The 25,328-nt window shown below is 36.0% G+C and overlaps 1 protein-coding gene across 3 annotated transcripts in view; it reads left to right on the top strand.

Annotated features, from left to right (window-relative positions):
• The window catches only part of LOC135770627 (NACHT, LRR and PYD domains-containing protein 3-like), a 287,002-nt gene that overhangs the window by 196,202 nt on the left and 65,472 nt on the right, over positions 1-25,328 (top strand). For all 3 annotated transcript variants that reach the window (XM_073815499.1, XM_073815501.1, XM_073815500.1), the window contains one exon: positions 1,871-2,047. In XM_073815499.1, coding sequence (XP_073671600.1) covers positions 1,871-2,047 — 177 coding nt within the window. The remainder of the gene's footprint in view (positions 1-1,870; positions 2,048-25,328) is intronic.

Raw genomic sequence — 25,328 nt, 5'->3', positions numbered from 1 at the left:
TATAAGCTGTTTTAATTAACGTAGCCCGTATAACCTAATTAACATAAACTAGAAATGCTAGCGGTTACACACTACAATGTTTTGTAACACAATATGCCAATGAAGGATTTTTAGGCAGTTGAGAATCGAGTTGATTGTGATAAAACAGAAATGAAACGAAGGCTAAACTAGTCCATTAATGTATATTAAAGCTTCTCAACTTGCAACAGCTTTAAGAAATCAATCTGTCGTAATCTGCTATAGTTGTTGTAGTTTGTTAGAGAGATGGAGACGTTTATCTACAGTTGTCCTTCATTTCATTTTAGAGTCCTATTGATTAATAAACAGTCTTAAGAATCATTTAATAACAGTATAGCTGTTTTCTTAAGTTCACGGTTTCAATGATCTGTTGTTATTTTTGCTTTAGTGTAGCTGCTGGTGTGTGAAACCTGATAATCACCTTATAAATAATGCTAATTATTATAATACAAGCTTTGGTCAAGCATTTTTGACCCAGTCTTATTTGAGGCATAAGGTAACTGTATAGAAAAGATGCATTGTTCTTGTTCGCCATTTTTAAATGTTACAATGTCATTCATTGGTGTGTGTAACATCTCAAGAATACAGTATGTCACTGAGAAATCAGACTAAAGCTTCAAATCTTATTGAGAGATAAAAGCATCACAGTTTGATTTCAAGCATTAATTTCACTATGATTTCAATCGCTGACACATGACTTTACTCAGTCAATATTAAAGATATCAAGTTCATATTTTCACAAAATGTTCTTTACATTATGTAGGATGATTTTATGTGGAAAACAGTAAACCACAAAGAAATACTTCAGCTGGGTTTTCACAGGCATGGTCACAATTATCTTTAATCTATGTTTAATAATGTTGCATTTTCTCTGATTATTTGATTAATGTACTGTATTTTTCAATTACATTTACATTGCACAATAAATTATCTTAGCTGCAAACATTGTAAATATCTATAAATACTGTTAATTGTGGTCAAAACAATAGCAAAAGAAATAGTTCTGTATTATTAAATGGCAGACAAAGATTTTGAATAGCTACAGTAGGTTGGATTGTATGTTTGGTGCGAAATGGGTATGGTGGGGGCCCGACCTCATATTCTTTCATAGGGCCCAAAATTGCTAGCGGCACCCCTGCCACCAACAGCACAACATATCCCAGGCAAATTGTAATCTTGTTGTGAACCTCTTGGGAGTGTTTTATTGATCTTCATCTGGTAGTTGTGATTGCTGTGACCATAAACTAAAGCAGTCTGCCCCTGCCGTGTTCACATATGACTAAACAAACTGAACCAAGGAGAAAAAGCAGCAGGTTCTGAAACATAGACTCATGTCTGAAAACACCCTAAGATGTCCTCAGACAAGTATTGTTCAAAACTCAAAGACAACATTTATAAAAAGTTTTGGTCCACTTTAAATGTTGAATAGTGAATTTTAATTTAATCACAGTAATGTATTTGATAACTGAAGCTGATTTTATTCAACATTCATCACAACACTTTAACTCTTACTGAAAGTCACAAACATAAAACATTAAAATTGAATTATGAACAAAAGTAAAAAACAAAAATTATTCAGAAATAAAAACATAAGAGAACATTGTGTGATGTCTGATGAGAGAAATCTGATTTCATTACTGTATAAAAAAAATCACACTGTTAATATAAACATAAACTGATGAAGTTAATTTCCTTGTAAATCTCACTGTGTTTCAGTAAAACACAAACACACATAAATGAAACTAAAATGATAATGTCCATAAACACTAAATGATGACAGAAGAGAAACAAATTCAACTCACTGTAGATTTGATCTGTGTGTGAACAAACTGTGTGTCTCTGTTCTCTACAGGTTGAGTGAGTGTAATATCACAGATGAAGGTTGTGTTGCTCTGACTTCAGCTCTGAGATCAAACCCATCACACCTGAGAGATCTGAATCTGTCTTATAATTATAATCTAAGAGATTCAGGAGTGAAGCTGATCTCTGATGTACTGAAGAATCCTGACTGTAAACTGGAGATACTGTGGTAAGATGATCTCTCTGATAGTCACACTTGTACTGAGGTTTAGTTAAACATAAACATAAACAAAAACACACTAAAATGTAAAGTATCTGGGCCCGGTTCCCCGATAACGTTCACTCTTAGCACGCTAAGAAGACTCAAAAAGATATCTTGAGATCTTACCAAAGTTGTTTGTGTTCCTAAGTGTGTTCCCCGAAGTGTCTCTTAGGAAGCTTCTTAACACCCTGCCTCTAAGTTCGACTTAACAATGTCGCTGTCTCAAGTGAAGGTGCTGAATTATTTGCGATCGATCGCTCGGGGATCGATTTTCCACTTCACGCAAAGGTGCATTAAGAAAGATGTTTTCTTAAGAAAGACAACACGTTATATACAAATGGAACATTACTCAAATTATTCCAGTAACATTTATTTTAACATAGTTTAAGTTATCCGTAAAATAGACTAATAATTAAGTTATCAAATTGTCATTAATATAGACGAAGCGGGTATCCCTCGCTAATCATCCACCCTCATTATCCCATTGTGCCACTTGTGCCGCTTCTTGACATGAGTTTAACGACTTTTAAAAATGATGATATACACTTTTATACTAATGGTAAGGTACTTAACAATCAGAATTGATTGGCAAGCAGCTGCAGTTACTTCTGTTTAATGCGGTATTGCTTACCATTAATGTTTTCAATAAAAAGCAACCTAGTTAGATAGAGAATATGGTCTGAGAAGATCTAGCAGCTCCATAATGACGCGGCAAAATGTCAAAAGGTTTAAGGGTTGCCGAATAAAAAATTGTTTCGGAGTTACCGGTGTTGTGTGGAAGTCTGTTTCCTATGTTTCCCTTTAGTGTAGTGTTTTTATAGCGTTTTTATCACATTATACGTTTATTCTTTATATACATTGAAAGTTTTAATGTCTACTGAGATGTATATGTGTGCATTTATGTAATGTATCTTGACTGTTTTTGATTGTTAGTCAATTATTTTTACAGTATGAATGATATTATATGTATAATATATATTTATTATGTATGGAAACATAACAGTTTTAAAACAAACAGTAGAGAAAAAGAGCTATATGTTAAAAGGCATAAAACTGTCAAATATGAAATATTTAATACATTGTATAATAGAATACATGATATTATTGCTTTTTAGTATAACCAATTGAAATCTTTAATCTTTCTAAATAAATTATAAATGTAAGGTGATGAAAACGCTATAAACATAGAGGGAACAGACTTCTATTAGGAACAAACACCTGCGCCATCTTTGATTCATTAGTTCTGATACCAAATAAAGTCAACTGCATAAATAGTCCTGTATCCATTGCAAACATATTTTATTATAAGTCTTAAAATGTCCATAACATAAAATCATTGTCAGCATACCATAGTTTGACTTGTACTGCGCTGCGCTGATTTCTAAAGACTGCTGCACAGTGGCGGCGATAGCGTTTTGTGTCAAACAACGCTAAGAGAGCGCTTACGAATGGTCCAGACCAACCTTACGAAAGTGTGACTTACAGAAGATATACTTAGCGTACAAATGTTTTGGGAACCGTGCCATAGAGTTAAGAGAGAGGTTAAGAACTACTTAGCGATAAGAAAGTTTGGGGAACTGGGCCCTGATCAGTAAGCAGATACATCAGCAGTCTCATGAATAATTATGATGATGTGTTGTTAGATTTCCCCTACACACCTGACTGACTTAAGTTACATAACCGTGTAGACAACACACACAAGACATTTATCCTCACCGGGTGTCCACAGAAGACAAACACAGAAGAGTCCCCGATTGATTCTTTGATGCTGAAGAAGATTTTTTAATTCAGAACTATATCTTTGGTGAACATGGTATTCAGATTCAAATGTGTTTTGCAAGTAAACATGTCTCATGCTTGTAAGCTGAAGACTAGCAGTCTTAAAGACTGCAATGTATGCAGAGTTTAAAATATGGTAACTGAGAGCAGAGCTAAAAATGCATAGGCTGACATTTAAGGAATGAAGTCACAACACCTGTCAAACATAAAAACATGCTAAAAACAACTACATGGGAGGGGTTTCAACTTTTAGAGAACTGTATATTAGGTTGCATTCTGAAAAAGACTCTTTAGTTGCTTGGCCACCAACTCGGCCTTATTGTTGTATGCAATAAAGTCATCTTTTGGCAATGGAACCCTCTGCTGAAAATTATTTTTCATAATCACTACAAAAATCCACAACATTTGGCGACGAGGATGGGATTGGAAAGGAGCATGGAGGTGGATGGCCACTGTGGGCTGAGTTTGGATGAGCGGCATACACAGGACCAGGTAAGCAGTTTTTGCTTATTTACTGGTGTACTGTTGTGTTGCTCATCTGGGTTGGCTCATGATGGAAAGACGTTCACAATGCTCTTCCAACATAAGAACTAAGATTAATACAAGTTAAAAAGGGTTCCATTTCCAAGGATTTTGATGCATGGTGTGATATTTTTATGATGAAGAAGGGATTAAAACAGCCTGAGCTCAAGGTGTAATCTGTGGTTTTGCTAAGTAAGCCTTGTTTTAGCATTAACCTGGAACAGATTGATAAATTGCTAAGGGGCAATAAAAAGTTAAATTGCTGAGGGGCAATGAAATATATAATCTGTGTTTATTTAAACATAAAAGGCCTTTGACGAAGGGCCTTTGACGAATCAAATAGACTGTAACAGATTATAAAAAATGCTTATTGCAAGAGGGCTATTGATTAGATGTAATAAGCTGATACACTGTAAATGAATAATTTGTATAAAGAAAAAGTAACGTGGTTTTGGAAGCAAATCCATGTTTCAATTTGTTATTTTAAGTATTTAAGCATATGTTGATTTGTCATCAATACTGCATTTTATTTACAGTGTATGAAAAAAATAAGAAAAAATTAAATAATCTGTGTTTATTCTGTAAGAGGGCCTTGACGGATACAGGTAGACTGGAACAGACTATTAAAAATGCTTATGGAATAAGCGAATACACTGTAAAATAATGATAGCAAAAGGAAAAGTACTTTGGTTTTGCAAGCCATTCATGTTTTATTTTGTTATTTTAAGGTAACAAACATATATGTTAATTTGACATTAATGCTGCATATTTTACAGTGTATGGATAAAAATGATATAAAAAATAAAAAATAAATAAACAGAGCATGAAACAAAAGTGTTATAAAGTGGATAGGGGTCTGCAAGGGCAGAAATAATTTTTATGAAAACAGCTCTTTATATATATTTATATAATGGAGGTCTGAACGGATAAAATATTATTCTGTGGATACCGCCCTAATGCATGATAAAAAGTTTGACTTGTGAGTAAAAGTGGAAAGGATCCTCAACAGTGAAAAACAAGTGGTGTCATGTTTAAAGTGTGAATGACTGGGTGTATTTTATAAATAGAGTGAGTGCAGGCCTGACTGAGTGCTGTGGATGAAAGGAGCTAGCAGTGAAGTGAAATAATATAAGTAAAATAATAATAATAATATATTATTTATATAATAAAGTAATAAGAGATTATAGGTAAAACTATAAGTAAATGGTATATATAGGTTGAAAGGAGGTTTTTACATCTATATTTTAAATCTTAATCCAATGAAAAATCTTTGTGTTTAATACTATTGTAAAGGGAAAAAATAGTGTTACTTGACAAATAGAAAAAATTGAATTGAAAAAGAAACATTAATTAAGTAAGGAACTGCTTGAAAAACATTTGCAGTGTAGAAAAAGTAATATTGGAGAGAAAATGGTAAGCTTGATGTTTACTTAGCTTGAAAGTTAACTGGAATAAAAGTGTTTTTATTTGTTAATTTTCTCATTTTAAAAAAGTAAAAAAAAAAAAAAAGGCTAAATATGATAGAAAAGATTGAATGGAGAAGTAACAGGTGTAGTGAAAAGTCATAGTTGTTATTCTTGTGGAAATATCTATTGGGCAGAGATCTAATAAAGAATGTGTCTAAGAAATTGTCATGAAGGGAACATTTGATGTTGCAATGTGTAAAGAAATGGATATTGTAAATAAACCTATATTAAATCAAAAGAAAGATAAGAAGGATGGATTTGAAGAAAAAAGCATTGGCATTATTAATGAATAAAGGAGATATATATGATAGAATGTTAAAGGAAGTTGATAATGGAACAAAAGAAAGTGTGTTAAATGTTACTCTATATTTATCATGCATACTGTAGAAGGTTGATTTCCAGTACTCAAGGGCACTGTGGAAATTATAGGTAAAATGTAAATGAAATGATCAGTAGTTATGGAATAGGAAAATTAACGGGTTTGGGAGTGAATCTTACAAATGAGGAAATATCCTAAATGAAAGAAATTTAAAGTATTATCAGAAAGAGTATAAGTGTGTAGAGTAAAAAGACAAGAGGCATTGTTTACACAAAGATGTGAAAAAGAAGATGAGGTAGGAAGATATAAATACATAAGAAATAAAAATAAGAAAAACATTAAAAAGAATTAATGAAGTAAAATAAGAAGAGAGTAGAGTGGGAGAGTAAGAAGGAGTTTTTTATCTGATGGAGAAATGTGGATATGGGGAAAAAGATAAAGGTTGGCTTAGGCCATTGGCCTTACAATTTCTTAGTTTAATGGAGGTATTAAGGACCTTGGGAGGCTGATCACTTACCCTCAGGCATTCATGGGACTGGGAAAAGGACTAAGTTGTGGCAATGGAGAAATGAAACAAACCTTTGACCGGTGGACTAACGTTACATGAGGAGGGACTATTTTTGAACATATCATAGCAGTGTGGCAGCCACTGCTTGGACTCTAAAAGCACAAAGAGAAAACTGGGAGACACAGAGAATCCAGTTTTGTTCAGAGACAATAAAAAAGAGACTGAGGGAAATCCAGAAGGAGACCCAGGAATGACCACACTGTTTTGAAATGCAAAGTGAATAACAGTGATGACTCTTGTGTTCAGCTACTTTCAGCAATTCCTCCAAAAAACCAGACTCCTGTACCCATCATAAATGACTTTGCAGCATCACCATCCCAGAAAGAAAACAACTTGAACTGGGAGAGACAAAGAAAATATGCTGAGGACTACAAAAAACCTGGCCACGCCAAGAGAGACTTTTGCTATATCCATGTACCAGCTCTGTGAGTGAAGGGGGGAGGGTGACAGCAGCCTTTCAAAGGCCAGTTTATGGTCCAGTTGTAAGATTTGTTAAGAATATGATTCTCTGGACAAGTATTGCTAATTCAATGTATGTCTATAAACAATAAACAAAACCATGACCATATCTATTCTCATATCAAAATCACACTCCTGTTTACTGGTTAGGAAGATATGCATAATTTGAATTAAGCCATTGGATTTAGTGTTCTCCAGAAGGGTACAAGTATATTAAAGTGATATTAACTGAATCAAAGCAAATGTATATTAGTGTAATAAATGATGTATAACAAACAATGAATAAGGGGGAAATGTATTAAAGCACAAATTTTTAATGCAAAGTTATCAAAGTGGGAACTTCAGTGTATTATAATATGATCATGAGAAAGATATTCAACTTAAAAAGTGGAAAAAATAAAATATAGGACAAGAAATTGACATACCATCACAGGAAGGTAAATAAGAAGTAGTTAAGAGTATGGTTGAAAATCAGTTAATAGAATAATGACTTAATGTAACTGATTTATTTCCACAGGTCTCTTGTATACTGGAAAAGATTGGGAAGAAAAGGATTTATGGGATATGATGAAAACAAAAAGCTATACAAAGCCAGGGGGATAAATCCATTATGCTTAGGAATAACATTAGACTTATGTGCTAAAGTAAAAATAAATTGCAAATGCAAAGAATAAATACAGATGATAACAACATGCAAGATAAAGAAGATGTATTAATTGTTAAAAGATGTAGAGAACAAAGTACTAATTGAAGTATCCAATTAATGACATTATAAGACTAACCAGTTGATATCCAGATCCACATTGCTAACAAATGTTTTCCCAGATGACAAATATTGTAATTGATCTTTGCTTTATATATTTGAGTATTCAAAAAGAAGAAATATTTGTATGTTTTTTATGAAAATAAACAATATACAAATTGTTATAGGAACAAAGAGGTTTTCAAAAGAATGAAGGAATATATATTCAATCTACTGGACAAGTGGGGTTAATTTCTGCTACAATATTATCAAAGTAATTGGCAATCATAAAATATTAACCTTGTATAAAAATGAATGATATTTTATCACTGGTAACAACACAGCAGATTTGGAAGCTAAAGAAGCCTCAGAATGTCATACAGAAGTAGTGCTTCTATAGTGTTAATACAAAAGCCTTACTTAGAAGATAGAAGGAAAAAAAGAACACGCTGGATGTTAGGAATATTTTGTGGCACCTAAAGGGGGACAAAGAAAGACATTCAAGACATCTAATGTACACATTGGGGATAAATCATTCTATTGTACAGTAAAATGTTACCTTTCCAGATGGGTGGTTTTAAGTTCAAATTAAAAACGGAGATATAAAAGAACAAATTAAAATTAAAGATTAAAAAAAAAGGGTATTATTCTCCATATTTGAGAAATGGTCTCCATATCTGAATTCAATACTGGTTAAATTTCAGTTCGACAGGTAAAGTTTGTGCCAAGAGTAATGATAAAAAAAAAAAAAATAATAATAATAATGATAGAAGAAGTAATCCCTAGATTTGAAATACTATTAGGAATCTCTTTATATAATGGATCAGCATTCATTTAAAAAACAAAAAACAAAGTGAATACTGCAACAATAAAGAACAAAGAAAAGACTAAGATGTGTTTACCATCCTTAATCATAAAAAGTATACCATCCCTTCAACGTCAAACTCAGCAAAAAATGTGAAAGCATGAAACTGAACTGACTGGATGCTTTGTCTCTTGCAATAACGAGTGACAGACTGCAAACTAACACTGCATGGAATGCTTATTGGTCGACCAATGCCAATACCAATGTCTGCGCAATACTATATAACAAAAATTCATCCTCAAAAAGGACTTCCCCTGGAACGACTGCAGATGGAGCTTTTGGAACAATTACAAATAAAGATGAGATCTTATGTGATAAAACTAACTGTATGCATAAGCTATTTGTGTGCAGGAAAAAAGAAAAGGAGCCTGATGAGGAGATGGAGATAAAATGCCATATTATGCCATGGGATCTAGTGTATCTGAGGGTCTTCTGAAGAGAGTGACATAAAACAAGGACCAAGGAGAGCAGCCCTAACAGCAGGCCAGGGGGAAGGAGCACATCTGATGTCATCTGAGCCATTGCACAAAGTTCCTAAAATACCAGTCGGAGAAGAGGACAACAAAAACATGATACAGAAAAGAAGGGCTGAGGAGAAAAGGAGAACCAAAAACACGATACAGAAGAGGAGAGCTGAGGAGCAGAGGAGAACTTAAACACAATAATGAAGAAGAGAGCTGAGGAAAAGAAAATAATAAAAGACATGATACAGAAGACAACAACAGAAAAATTAAAAGCAATTCAAGCCTACAAAGAGATAAAAGAACGAAGAAATGTCCACTCAGGGCATATCAAGCAACCACAACAAAAGTTAAGAAAAATGTGTAAATGAGAAGAGACTTTCAGGAGCAACAACCAATGAGTGCAAAGCAGTGGAGTTCACAAGCAATACACAGAGACAAAGTTGCTGGTAATGTGTAAAGGACACACAAAGAAAACGTCAAGGAATTAGCCATGAAAATTGAAAAATAAAGCTAATAACCAGTTTGACAATTATCAGCAACATGTGGTAAATTCACACGACTACAGTCAATAATCAAACTTCTCTTCAATTAACTTTTCACCTATCAGCAAGGATCAGTAACACTTCAGCGAGGACCAGTAACACCAGTGAGAATGTAATCTACAATAATCTCAGGAAGAACAAAATCTAGATAAAATACTGAAGATACCAAAACAAAAAGGAGACAAGGACATCAATAGAAGAAAAAGGACGTCAACGGAAGGAAAAAAAAAAAAATATGTTGGACATTTTATGGGAAAAACAAAAAAAACAAAAAAAAAAAACATTATGAATGAATAGTACAAATGGGTAACTTTCAAAGCTAAGAGAAATTGGTATGAACAATTGCTTATTATGCTCTGAATTATGAAAGGTAATAATAATCAAAAGTCAACATGATATTATAAAGGTGTTCAATGTAACAAATTGACAAATTCTGGTTTAAATATCAATTTTATAGGGCATATTTTGGTAAATAGTTTCAATATTGGGAAAGTTAATAAAAGAATTAAAATAGAAAAAAGGCAGAATAGGAAAAAATATTTAAAGAGAATATTCTATAACATAGAACTTGAACAAATCAAATATAAAATTCCAAAAGCTATTATAAATCCTTAAGATTTTGGCTTTAGGTATGGAAAGGGTGGACAATGCTAGTATACAGTAAAAAGAATGTGGGAATCAGATCATAGCACTGGACATATGAAGATCCAACAGTAATGTTAGCAGAATTCTTTTGGTTTAATTTTGATTTGATGGGAAATGATAACTTATGGTGGTTTTGCAATTAGAGAAGAAATATATATGTACAAGACTAAGGTTAATTTAAGAAATCATCATGATTATATTGAAGTATATTGAACAAAATACTGAGAAAACAAATGATAAAACTAAAATAGTTTATCCCTAAATTGGTTTGGTATTACCTGTTACAATTTAAGCAAGAGATGAGATAAAATCATGGTTAGAATAAATATTGATTTAATCTAGAATTACTAAATTATATCTACTATAATCAACAAAGGTTTATTAAATTTAACTAATGATGTTTTAACAATTTTAGAAAAACAATGAGATACTACAAAGGGGTATAGTTTTATTGTATGGAGATTAAATGTTATGCTAAAAATACAACATAGATATTCATTGAAGCTATCAATAAGCTTAAGAGTTTAGGTAAGAAACTGCAACAAATACAGGAAGAAAAAATCTTAATGTGGAATTGGTGTGATTTAAAATTAGGAAAATGGGTGATTGGTTTGTCAAATTATCAAAGATATATTTTGGTATGTCAAATGATTCATAGGTTAAATGATGCAAATGATTAAAGGTATGGGTTAAAGGATGAATATTATCAAAGGTATAAGGTAAATGATGCAAATTATCAGAGGTTAAGGATTTGCAAGTTTAATTGGATGAATTGTTATTTTACTGTGTACTTCCTATATTGAAACAAATGTTAATGTTGAAATATCAAGATGAAAAGTTACTTCATATTGGAAATTACAAAGTGCATCAAAATGGGTTTTGCAAAAGTTTGAGAATGGTAATATTACATCAGAAAAAGATATTAAGAATTGAAAAGGTATTTGACTAATTTCCACTCTTATGATGAATATTTTTATGAGTTCTGATTTTACAGCAACAATGACATAATGAAGTATATTCTATGATCATAAAGGTTTATTAATTGAAGGAGTAGGTTCTTTTACTTCTCCAAGAGAAGATGTTTGTTCCACACTCCACCAAAGTGCGGCAGCATGATTTAGTCATTGGTAAGGGAAAGATGGCTTAGTTGGGCCATTAATTAGCTTAACTTAATTGAACTGGATTATGAAGTTGCACTTTGGGTGAGACTTGTGAAAGTCTCAAAGGGTGGAATGAAGAAGATTTTTTAATTCAGAACTATATCTTTGGTGAACATGGTATTCAGATTCAAATGTGTTTTGCAAGTAAACATGTCTCATGCTTGTAAGCTGAAGACTAGCAGTCTTAAAGACTGCAATGTATGCAGAGTTTAAAATATGGTAACTGAGAGCAGAGCTAAAAATGCATAGGCTGACATTTAAGGAATGAAGTCACAACACCTGTCAAACATAAAAACATGCTAAAAACAACTACATGGGAGGGGTTTCAACTTTTAGAGAACTGTATATTAGGTTGCATTCTGAAAAAGACTCTTTAGTTGCTTGGCCACCAACTCGGCCTTATTGTTGTATGCAATAAAGTCATCTTTTGGCAATGGAACCCTCTGCTGAAAATTATTTTTCATAATCACTACAAAAATCCACAACAATGCATCATGATGTGGACGATTCTGAATCAATTCACAAATGTCAAGAATTGATTCTTAAAAGTTATTTTACAAAATAATAATGTGATGTTATCAGAACCAAAAAGCGGAACTCAACTGCAGGAGAGGTGCTGCACACGGACAGCTTGAGAGAGCGCACCGCACGAGCACCCACAGTGGAGCTTACACAAGCAGTAGAGAAAGAAAAAACAAATACATCTAGCCCTATTTGACTGCAAGAAAACTAAATACATGTTGGGATGATCTTCCTCTGACTTTTCTCTGTTCAGTGAGTGTCAGGAAGAAACAGCGCCTTTCATTTACAGACTCATTTGATGTGCTAATAGTTACAAAAACCTGCCGCTAAATATTTAGATATAGATAAGAACATGAATATACTTCTGTAAAAATATGCACATCATTTGTTATTCAGACGGAGGCGCTAGGTGCGCTGCATCAGATAAATACAGTAATACTGCCAAAATCACTGTGTATAATGATGATGATTAGACGATATGTCAGTTACAGTTACATATCGATATGCTGGTTAACATATTAATTATATATGTCGATTCTGAATCGATTCATGAGGGTCCAAACAATTCCCACCCCTAATGAACACAAACACTTGAGGAAATAAGATCATGTGTTCAACCTGACAGACTCCAGTCAATGTCTTTGAATATGATTTAATCACGACTGAATCCTCCTCATCAGAAAGAATACAAGAGTTTATATATATAGGATAGATACAGGACAAAGTCACATCATTTATCTCTAATATGATTTATTCTTCATATCTGCAATTCAGAAACTCCTCTGTGCCCTTACGAAAAAGAAGTATACTTCAAGTTCATTTTATTAAGTATACTTAAGTAATGTTGGAGTATAGTTTTAAGTATACTTTATGTAGTAAGTGTTCTAACATTTATGTTCTAGTAGTATACTTGTAAGTGTACTGCTTGAATACCGCTTGGGACTAAATTGGCCCACTTTTAGTATATAGAAGTATACTTCTAAGTGTACTATAAGTGTAAGAGTAGTCAACTTTAAGTGTACAACTAGTGCACAATTAGTTCTTCATTTGTACTGCAAGTGAACTCATGAGTATACTAGTAGTTTTCTAGACTTATACTTCAAGTGTGCATGCAAATGTTCTGTTAGTGTACTCTTAGTAAACTAGTAGGTTACATATTGTGTGCTGCAGGTATACTTCCAAGTGTTCTTTTAATATACTTTCAGTTAACTAGTAGTTTACTAGTCATATACTGAAAGTGTAAATGCAAATGTTCTGTTAGTGTACTCTTAGTAAACTAGTAGGTTACTTATTGTGTGCTGCAGGTATACTTCCAAGTGTTCTTTTAATATACTTTCAGTTAACTAGTAGTTTACTAGTCATATACTGAAAGTGTAAATGCAAATGTTCTGTTAGTGTACTCTTAGTAAACTAGTAGGTTACTTATTGTGTGCTGCAGGTATACTTCCAAGTGTTCTTTTAATATACTTTCAGTTAACTAGTAGTTTACTAGTCATATACTGAAAGTGTAAATGCAAATGTTCTGTTAGTGTACTCTTAGTAAACTAGTAGGTTACATATTGTGTGCTGCAGGTATACTTCCAAGTGTTCTTTTAATATACTTTCAGTTAACTAGTAGTTTACTAGTCATATACTGAAAGTGTACATGCAAGTGTTATGTTAGTGTACTCTTAGTAAACTAGTAGGTTACTTATTGTATACTGCTTGTGTAACAAAGCACTTTGACACTGAGGATCCATCTGCAGGTTTTTATTAAACACACTCATATTCCAACAGGCAAGGTCAAACAACAGCAAACACAGCAATGTAAGGCAGGCAAATCTCGTAGTCATGAAACAGGCAAAAGGGTCAGGGCAGGCAACAAACATACAGTACTCATAAACCAGGTAAAACAGATCAAGATTAATAAATACAGATAGATAAGCAGGCAGGCAAACCGCTCAGCAATGACAGCCGGTACAAATCAAGACTTTGCACTGACTGAATGTTTCCAGAGAGTTTATATAGGCTGTCCAATGAGTTTCAGGTGGCAGACTAATCAGTCCAGGCATGCGGGATTATGGGAAATGGAGTCCAGAATGAAAGTTAATATTCAGGGGGTTCAGCCATATATATATATATATATATATACAACCTCAAATCAGAAAAAGTTGGGACACTGTCGAAATTGTGAGTAAAAAAGGAATGGAACAATTTACAAATCTCATAAACTTATATTTTATTCACAATAGAATATAGATAACATATCAAATGTTGAAAGTGAGACATTTTGAAATGTCATGCCAAATATTGGCTCAATTTGGATTTTATGAGAGCTACACATTCCCAAAAAGTTGGGACAGGTAGCAATAAGAGTATAAAAGTTAAATGTACATATAAAGAACAACTAAAGGACCAATTTGCAACTTAATTGGCAACATGATTGGGTATAAAAAGTGTGGCAGTGTCTCTCAGAAGTCAAGATGGGCAGAGATAGTCTATATTCTATTGTGAATAAAATATAAGTTTATGAGATTTGTAAATTATTCCATTCCTTTTTTACTCACAATTTCTACAGTGTCCCACTGTAGTGTCCCATTGTATTTATTATTTTTGCTTGATTAGCTCACTGATAGCATACGAAAGATTTAGCTTCAAATTGAAAGTACAATTAAAAGGTACAAGTAAAAAAATTAATACACAGGAACATTGTATTGTATTTTAAGTGCAATATATTTATATTTATAGTATGATGTTAAGTTCACTTAAAGTAAAGTTGAGTAATAAACTACTAGTTAACTAAAAGTATAGTAAAAGAAAACTTGCAAGTATACCTGCAGCACACAATTAGTAACTTACTAGTTTACTTAGAGTACACTAACAGAACACTTGCATGTACACTTTTAGTATGAGTACACTAGTTAACTAAAAGTATAGTAAAAGAATACTTGCAAGTATACCTGCAGCACAAAATTAATAACTTACTAGTTTACTAACACTAAAGATTCTCCATAAAGATAATATACATTTGTACACTACATATCCTTTCAAAATTTACTTAAAATATACTGTTTCTAAGGGATGCTAAATAATGTATTTTATAAATATGCTGTCAGTGCATTATTATAATGATAACTTTAACAGATAAAGTATACCTAAAGTAAACTTTAAAATAAGTTCAAATTAGTATACTTTAAAAATTGCACAGAACTTTAACTCCAAGTATATTTGTTAAAGTATACTTTTAGAAAATATACTAAATTATAATTATTTTGAAATATGTTAAAAGTTTAATTGTAAGCAAATATGTTGTAAGCATACTTTCAATATATTCAAATATGGTACATTTCTTTCTAAGTATATTTGTAATGTACTATTGCAAAGTTAAATATACTTGAAATACAATAAAGTATATTTATTTTTCACCAGGGCTATTCATTTGGCTTTTTGCAGCTTTCTTGATGTAGCTTTCGTTGTTGCATTTTTACTTTATACTTTTAAGTATATGTCAGTAAACAAGTATAGGCCAAATATACTTAGATATTTCGGTCAGTATAGGTCAAGTATACTTAAGTACAATTTAAGTATATTTCTGAGAAGTACCTAAAGTACATTTTAGAGAAGTACATAAAAAGTAAACTGAAAGTATACTTTCTTATTTTAAGTTTAAAAGAAGAATACTTATAGCACACTTCAATAAACTTCTTTTTCGTAAGGGTGTTACCATGCAGACAAAACAAAATTTAACTTTCTTGATGACCTCAGCTTTAACAAGTCATGGGGTTTAAATTGAAATCATTTAACCACACGTACTTCCTCTATTTCAACACATTTTGTTATCAAAAGCATACAGTACAAATGTTCAAACCTGTAAGGAAAAGACATGTTAGTTATAATTAGTTATGATTCATTTCAATTTCCTTCACAACGTGCAACAAAACTCCTCTGTTAAAATGTCAGAAAATGTAGTTTGGTGTTTCTTTGATGAAATCTTTACTGATATTATTGTGTATAAAGAGATTTTTTCCTCGTCGTGTTGTTTTTATAAAGATGATTAAAAACATTGATCCATCATTGACACTGACACACACATTAATAATGTTTTTATAGATTGAGTGAAATTGATATTTAAACACTGTAACATCTTTAAATGTAAGATCAGAGTTATGTTATCTCCAGCTGATATTCCTCCTGTAATAGAGGAAGATTTTTACATCAAATACCTGATGAGAATTACAAGTGTGAGTCATGAACTCAATACAGATTTATGAAGAAATGTTCATGTGGTTTAATACATCTAACACTAATAGTCAGCTGTGTGATGGATTTATTTGACATTTAAACACACAGTGTCTCAGTTACTGAGGGATTGAAAGAGGAACATTACATGAAGAGATGGAGGTTAGAGATTTGTGGACAAACTTTGCAATTTTGTATAATTTACATAAAGTCTCTGTTCTCTACAGGTTGTATGATTGTGGTATCACAGATGAAGGTTGTGTTGCTCTGACTTCAGCTCTGAGATCAAACCCATCACACCTGAGAGAACTGAATCTGTCTTATAATAATCTCACAGGTTCAGGAGTGAAGCTGATCTCTGATATAAAAGATGATCCACATTATAAACTACAGACAGTACGGTGAGTAGAGCTCATTTAAATAAATGTTTAAAGTAAACTCATGCAGTAAATCCTAGAATATAAATATTAGAAATAAATGTAAATTGATCTGCTGCTGTTATAGGCTGTGTATCCTTTAAGCCCAACAAACAGAAAATATGAAGTGTACATGAACAACACTTGATGCTTTGTCAGATCAACACAATAAGAATTCAATCCAATGTCTGAGTCTGTTTACTAACTGTGATGTTGAGTTTGTTCACTCCAGGATTTAATACTGTGATCTTACTCTTCTTACACATTATATATGATGTTTGTTAATGGGGTTTGTTTGATAGGCCGACACCTCTATAGTTATGCACACTTGACTAGATGTTCATCTTAAACTCTTTTTATAACAACTTGGTTTTTATTTCATGTTTTAAGCATTATTTATCAATCATCAGAATACAGACAGAAATAACAACACAAACACAATATATACACAACAGATAAACACAAAGTACAGATGATAAATGATAGAGATGAAGATTAGAAAAAAGAAGAGAAAGTCAACTCTTAAAATCTGATGGACACTTCACACAACTCTCTGTCGAGCTTTGACATTGATGCTGTTTCTCTTTATTTACACGACTGTCAACCTCCAGGACTTTTAAAATAAAGCATCAACTTCATTTTCTTACTGTTTGTGTGTGAACTCATAAAACTGTCAGTGTGTCATTATATTATACTACATACATATCAATACATTCATCTCTTACATTGACATCAAATATTCAGAGGAAATAGATGAAATGTGTTTTTGTATTGTTGTAGCTCATGTGTATGTGATAAACAGATTGTTGACATGTTTATTATGTTGAAGATTTCATTTCTATCACTGACTGACAGCACTAATAGTTTGTTTTTCTATCTCTTCCTCTGTCACTGATGATGATCTCGTATCTGATTGACTTTCTGTTTCAGTGTTTGGCCTAACAAACAATGGTAAAGATGTCTCTCTGATCTTCATTATGATCTGCTGGTGAATAAGAAGACACAATAGTGACATCACTTCCTCTTAACCGTATGAGTTGATTATTCAGTACAGGATCTGATCTGTGACTTTATCTAAATCTGACTTTGAAGTGTTGGAGGTAAATCCTCATCCTAACTCAGCTTCTGTCTACACATTTCCTATAAGAGCGATTTATCAGTCAGTGTAAGAGGAGCAAGAAATCCCATAGGATCATAAACTGAAATAAATACTGACAAGATTCCTCTTCTTCTACACTGTTGGGGTTTTTAACTTCATCTTAAACTGAAATGTGTTCAAGTTCAGCACAACATTGAAGACTCGCAGCTCATTTATTTCTAAATCCAAATATTGGACGTCTTTGCTTTTGTGTTCTTCAGGATCTGACTGCAGGACTTTTTGATGATTATGAGATCAATTACAAAAAAGTTGAGACACTGAATGAAATGTAAATAAAATCACAAAGTTTAATAAAATGATAAAGTTGACATTTCAGCTTTGGTCTATCGCTGTTGATTATCTGTCAGACGCTTTCTGAACGGCAGAGTCAAACTGCGCCATCTAGTGGACAAACACAAACTTTATAATAAATTTACAATAAAACACAACACATTCTATCTATGACTAATTCAAAATAAATGTAAACACAAAACAGTAAATTCATACTCAGTGAACAGTACATTAGGTCATTATTATAATTTGTACAATCTTGAGGTAAAATCCTGGGGCCTCATTTATCAACATTGCGTAGAAAATGTTCTATATTTGTACCTACGAATGAAATTTAGTATGTGCATAAGTACAAAAAAATCAGGATTTATCAAACGTGCGCACGTTGTTCAAATGCACATCAGTAAGTAATCCTTGATGATAAATCCCACTTGTTCTTAAGCACCATGCTCGTGCACGTTGATGGTCATTTGCATTCTGAAACGCCTCGAATGAACCATATATGGTGACAACACCTCCCGTTATAAGTCACGTGGTTGTGCTTTTTCCCTCACCGCAATAATGGCAAAGAGAGGGAAAAAGAGAAACTTTACAGACACAGAAATTGAGTTACTGGTGGATGAGGTTAAATCCTTATAACACATCTGTTTGGTTCACTTAATGCGCGAGGAATGACTAACAAAAGAAAACAAATCTGCATGGGAACATGTTACCAGTGAGTTTAATTACGTTGGGTACAGTATGAGAACACTCCTAGAAATAAAAAGTGGTTTGACATTAACACTCTGGGGTCGGCTGCGGCGCGGGCGCCGCAAACTCTTTATTTTTCGATCACTCCCCAAAGAGACTTAGATAACTCTGCTGATTTTTGACATACAGATATGATTTATACATCATTTAAAACGTTAAATTGTCTAGTTTTTTTCTGTCCACTCCCAATAAAAACAGCATGTTGTGCTTTTCGCAAAATTAAGAAAATAAACATGATGCGCGTTTTGTTCTCTCTCCCTCAGTGAAGTCCTTTCAGAAACACGTCAGAAAAATTAACTGTAACTTAACAAATATTGGTCATATAAACAAAAGATAAATGTCTACATAATGCTTGGAATGTCTGCTTTTGGAAGATGTAAGTGAAATCGAAAACAAATATTGTAATTCGTTGTTAACTGTATTAGAAGAGAGAGATGTACCGTCTTTCTTCTGTTGCTTCATTATCTATAATGAGCCACGCCCCGCTCCATTGAAGAAAAGAGCAGAGATCATCCATATTCATTAGTCAACCCCACAGTCAATGGACATTCTGTCTCTGCAGCCATTCACTGCTGTGTTGAGTTTTAATCCGAGTGCTGTGTAGAGCTTTCCACCAGGTGTTACTACTGTTTGTATTTTTACTGTATATTATAAGTGGAAGATGTTATTTTATGTTCTTGTGCATTTTAAGAAATAAGTATTTTTACTGTTCTAATTTGAATGTGGGAACATTTATGTTATATTTAATATATAACTTTACTAGGTTACAGGTATGTGTGATAATTATGTACCTGTATTTGCATAATTAGTTAATGCGCAGGCGCACCGTTAGTTTCAGTTTCGTTTTGGTTTTAGTCAGGACTGGTACGCTTGCCGGTGAGTGTCTGTAAATTGGCATTACTAATAATTAACGTTAAAAAGTTAATATCTAGTGATTGTGTAATTGCATTAGTTTATTGTGGTTTTTGTTTTGTGTTTTGTTTTAGGTTTACAACCTAGCTCCTATCTCCTAGCAATAAGTGATTGTCACATGAGTGTATGTGAAATAAAAAATCAAAATGGCTTGAGTTGTATCCGCCGTGCTTGTCCTGAAACCCTTCCAGTGGGAGGTTTATTAAGCTATAGTGGGTAGTTTAATAAAAAACTGGACAGTTGTAAACCGCCGTCGGAGCCGTGCTGGATAATTCACGGAGACCGAGCGGGAAAAAGCCATAGTTGACGTCCGACGCGGGAACGGAGACCCGTGTTCTGAGGTAAAAGCGGTCATTAACAAACCACTGCAACGGAGGAGCCGATGCTAAGAGCTAACGGGGCCGTTAAAGGGGTGAATAACTTCTACAACCGTGAGTAAGACTGTGTGCATAATAATAACCGCGGGGAAAACAGCGCGGATATCAGCCGTAACAGCGGAGTCGAATCTTTTGTGGCGATGCTTTCTGAACGAGTCATTTGAGTCGGTTCCTCTAAACGATTCATTTGAACGATTCATTTACGTAAAAGTGATTTTAGTGAATCTGATCACCTGGAAAAGAGGCAGACATGGCAGATGACAAACCATATTTGGAGACTTTAAAGCAGAAACGCTCAAATGCACAACGTGTCTTTACAACAAGAATAAACCGCCTTGAAGTTAGTGCTGGACGTTTACGTGAAATTGAGTTGTCAAGTGAGTTAACAAAATTGAAGGATGATTATGACAAACTCCTTGATGTCAGTAATGAGTATATTGATGCACAAAGCCAAATAGATGCTACATGTGAAGATAAGGAATTGCAGGATGCTCTGGAGAAAAGAGACGCCTTTGAGCAAAAATTCCTTAAAATGGAGAGCAAGATTATGGAAATGCTGTGGTCTAAGTATGCAGAGCCAGACATAGACGCTCTTGTAACACAGTTTAAATCTGCTTTTAATCGAGCTGAGGCGCTTGGCACAAGTAAAGTGCCATGGATGCAGCAAAGGGTCGAAAGTGGCAAGCTGGATAGGAAACTCCATGAACTCAGGGAGGCTGTGTACACTTGGAGAGATTATCGTCCACATGGAAGAGAAAAATGGATGCTCTTTTTATCATTGAGAGAGGATAAAGAGCAACTGATGGATGGGTGGACATACAGCCATGAGGATGAGGTTATGAAGAGGGACAGTACAAAACTAAAAGGCGATGGTGACGGTGACAGCAGTGATGAGGCAGAAGATGAAAATGAGGAAGGCGATAACACGGTCGATGGGCATGTCGTAGCAGATACCGACGGCCTTAAAACTGCAGATAGCATCACCTCTACTCAACCAGCAACCCTTGCTATTGCTACTCCACCTGTGAACAGTAATCCTGCTGTTGTGAATCTGCCCGCTGAAGGGCAGGGAACTGTATATGTTACAAGCCCTCCTTCATTCATGTCCACGGACAGAGCAAGCATCTCTACCTGTGCTGCCCAAGGTTATACAGTCACTAGTCAATCTGAGAGCAGGTATGACACATCTACCACACACAAAGCCCCCCTGCCTATTCTGCAGTCAAGAAGGTCTGATAGTGGACTTGGTGTTAGTTTCGCCCTACCTCCAACTCTTGCCAGCACTCCACAATTGTTGAACGATCATACTACTCCGCCTGTCGATCTCAGCATGGGACAAAGCAGGAACATACCATACAGCAGCCCTGGTTCTTACGCTGGTGGGGATAACAGCTCTCAGTGGGCCCGACCAAGAATAAAACTCACACCCATAAGCTTACCTAAGTTCTCCGGGGACAGGAGAGGTTATTGGCGTTGGAAGGCTGAATGGGAAAGTATCCAGGCGCAAGCAGAACCTACAGGGTCAAGGGAATGCAAGAAACTTCACTTACTGGAAAGTATAAGTGAGTCTGTGAAAAATGAACTCAGGCTGTTGCGCTGCAGAGATGCGAACGATATCTTCAGGGAATTGGAGAACCTTTATGGTGACAAGGCACAAACGGCCGAAGAGATCGTGTTGGAGCTTCAATCACGACCTGCTGTTAAGAACTATCAACCACGAGAAACATTAGAGTTGATCCTATCAGTGGAGAGGGCAGTGATGGACCTCTCAGACCTGGGGTGCGAAGACGCTGTACGGAATCAACTGGTGATTCGGTCTTTGGAGAGCAAACTCCCTGATGTTATGAAAAGAGAGTGGCTTATGTGTGTGGGAAATCCTGCGAACGATGTCCATCCTGGAAACCGCTTTGACAGGCTCTTAATGTTCCTGGAAGACCAAAAATCGTTGCTCGTGAGGTTGGAGCAGTTGCTGCCCAGCAAACCATGGCCTGCTAATGCTCCTGAGAGATCAAGCCACAGAGAGAAACCAGGTGACAGATGGAAAGAGAAGAAGTCGTTCACTAAGACTACAGCAAGTGAAGTCAAGAGAGACTCCAAGCAGTTACCCTGTGCTGTGTGTGGTGATGGAGATCACGGGGGTAAACTGTTTCGTTGTAAAACTTTCAGAAAAGCCAATCTGTCAGAGAAGAAAGCTCAAGTGAAAAAGGTAAAAGCATGTACAAAGTGCTTGGATGTTCATGGAGTTGAGAGTGACTGCACTTCAAAGTTTCTCTGTCGAAAGGAAGAGTGTAAGAAAGGTGACACTCTAGCGGACCACCACTATTTCCTTTGCCCTAAGGCATCGACAAAGAAGGACACTGCTAGAAGAGAAAATAAAGCAGAGGAAAAGAGAGGAGCTCGAGGTCCGACAGAGGAGCAAGAAGCTGTGTTCGCAGAGTTAGGATTGACTCCCCACCAGTTGGAGGCTGTCCGCAGAGCCTGTACTAACAAGACAACGTCGACAGTGTGTCCTGGTAACAGTCTGATAGAACAGAGTGGCTTGAAAGAACATCCAGTCCTTATGATGCTCGTACCCGTCACCACAAAAAGAGGAGACAGCCTTGGAGCTTTGGTCGATCTCGCTTCTGACACGAATTACATTACACACCAAGCTGCGGAAAGGCTCGGACTGAACGGTGAACCAGTTTCCCTTGTCGTGTATGGTGTCGGAACGATGAAGGTGAAAGTTGATACAAAGAGGTATCTTGTGAAAATAAAAGTGTGGACCTCTCGAGGAACCCTGAAACTTCACGAGATGATTTGCTATGGGATGGAAGACATCGCCAAAGTGGATCGTGTGGTGAAATCAGAGCGGCTAGAGCAGTTCTTCCCTGAAGTGGAGCCGGGAGAACTGGCCCGCCCAAAAAGGGTCGATCTATTAATCAGTACTCGTGAAGGTCGATTAGCTCAGCAAAGACTGCAAAGGGTCGGCGATCTAGTATTGTGGGATGGTCCTCTGGGCAAGATCGTGAGTGGTGTACATCCAGACCTCTTTGAAGACGTGGAGGTGGCTGCATGGCGATCGAAGACACACTTTGCTCATTCAATGAGGACTGTAGTCGTCAAAGTTGAGGAACACTTTGTGGGAAGGCCAGGATGTTATTTGGAGAAAGAGAACAGAGTGGAAGCTCGAACGACAGCAGCGTGCAGTAAAGAAGTCCTTGAATGGCTAAAGTGGGACAGCATCGGCGCTGCTTGTAATCCTATCTGTGGAGGATGTCGCTGTGGAAAGTGCTCGCCGGGTGGAAAGGAGATGTCCCTGGCTGATGAGAAAGAGCTGGAGATAATAAAGGCAGGTCTAACCTACAGAGAGAGAGATGCTCACAGCGACCAGCCCCACTGGGATGCGAAGTATCCCTGGAAGGAAAACCCAGTTTCTCTTCCTAACAACCGTAAAGCTGTGGAAGCAACATTCCTGAGAACTGAGAAGCGGCTCATGAAAGACCCTCTGTGGAAAGAAGCTTACATGAAGCAAGTCCATGAGATGGTAGAGAGGGGAGCTGCTGTTAAACTCACTAAGGATGTTATGGACAGCTGGAAAGGTGCTGTGTGGTGGGCGAGTCATCTAACCGCCCCAAACCCTCATTCAGTGACTACGCCAGTACGACTCGTCTGGAATAGTAGCCAGGAGTTTGGAGGGGTTAGTATGAATAGCATTCTGCTCAAAGGTCCAGACGTCTTAAATCCCATTGGAGCGGTGCTTCTCAGGTTTCGGGAGGGAGAACATGCGGCCATCGGAGACATCACCAAGATGTATAATTCGGTCTGGTTGGAGGAACAGGAAGTCCATGTGCATCGATTCTTATGGAGAGACTCACCGGAGAATGAGATTGAGGATTATGCTGTCGTGAGGGTGAACATGGGGGACAAACCTGCGGGGTGTATCGCGCAGGTTGCCATGCGGGAGACTGCAAAGTTACCCCAATTCTCTGAGATGAAGGAGGAAAGAAGGGTGATCGAGGAAGACTCCTACGTCGATGATCTTCTCACATCCCACAATGACCCCCACCATCTAGACAATATTCAAGAGGGAGTGGAAAGGATACTGAAAGCAGGAGGTTTCTTTCTAAAGCCTTGGATCCGGTCTGGTCAAAGTGGGAGGAGAGAAGGGACGGAGTCCAAGCCAGTAACTTTGACGTTGCCCAACCAGTTAAGGGAGGAAGACAACAAAGCCCTGGGGGTTGGTTACCTTGTGCAAGAGGACAGACTCTTTGTGATGGTCTCTATCAACTTCTCCAGTAGGAAGAAGAAGATGAGAACTGAGATTGACCTCACAGAGGGAGAAGTAGAAGTAAAAACACCAAACCCACTAACTCGTCGTGTTCTACTGAGCCAAATTGCTGGTCTGTATGACCCGATCGGTTTAGTAACCCCTGTGAAACAGAAAGGGGTAATCCTTGTGAGGAGAGCCTTCCAGGAAGCTGGCAAGCTTACTAAGGATACCTGGGATGAACCTCTATCTGATGAGCTCAGAGGGAAGGCAATTAAGCTGTTCAAAGAGTATGCTCGTCTGAGTAGCATTAAGTTCTACAGAAGCCTTACGCCTTCTGGTTGGATGGGAAGACCCTGGGGAATCACGTTTTCTGACGGGAGCTGTGAGTCCTATGGTGCAGTACTGTACTTGCGATGGGAAACATCAGATGGTGTGGTGACTCGGCTGGTAGAGTCTAAGGCCAAGTTAACTCCTCTCAACCAGAAAGGTGATGCTGTCAAGGCCGAGGTATGTGGAGCTGTCTTTGCCACACGTCTGAAAGGATATGTGTTGAAGCATGGACGTTTGGACGTGGAGAAGTGGTATCATTTCATTGACAGTCAGACGGTGCTTGGAGCCATTCAGAGGGAGAGCTACGGTTTCCAGACATTCTTTGCGAACCGAATCGGGGAGATTCAGAAGGCTGGAGCTGTAACTGACTGGTGGTGGATACCAGGCGAAGTCAATGTCGCGGATCTAGTCACGAGAGGGTGCTCTCCTGAACTGCTGGGTGAGGATTCTGTGTGGCAGAAAGGTCCTGAGTTTTTGTCTAGTCCAGTCGAGGATTGGCCCATAAAGTCCG

The sequence above is a fragment of the Paramisgurnus dabryanus genome, chromosome 8, assembly GCF_030506205.2.
Source record: "Paramisgurnus dabryanus chromosome 8, PD_genome_1.1, whole genome shotgun sequence".
In the NCBI taxonomy this organism is placed as follows: Eukaryota; Metazoa; Chordata; class Actinopteri; order Cypriniformes; family Cobitidae; genus Paramisgurnus; species Paramisgurnus dabryanus.
This window is presented reverse-complemented; position numbering and strand designations above follow the sequence as displayed.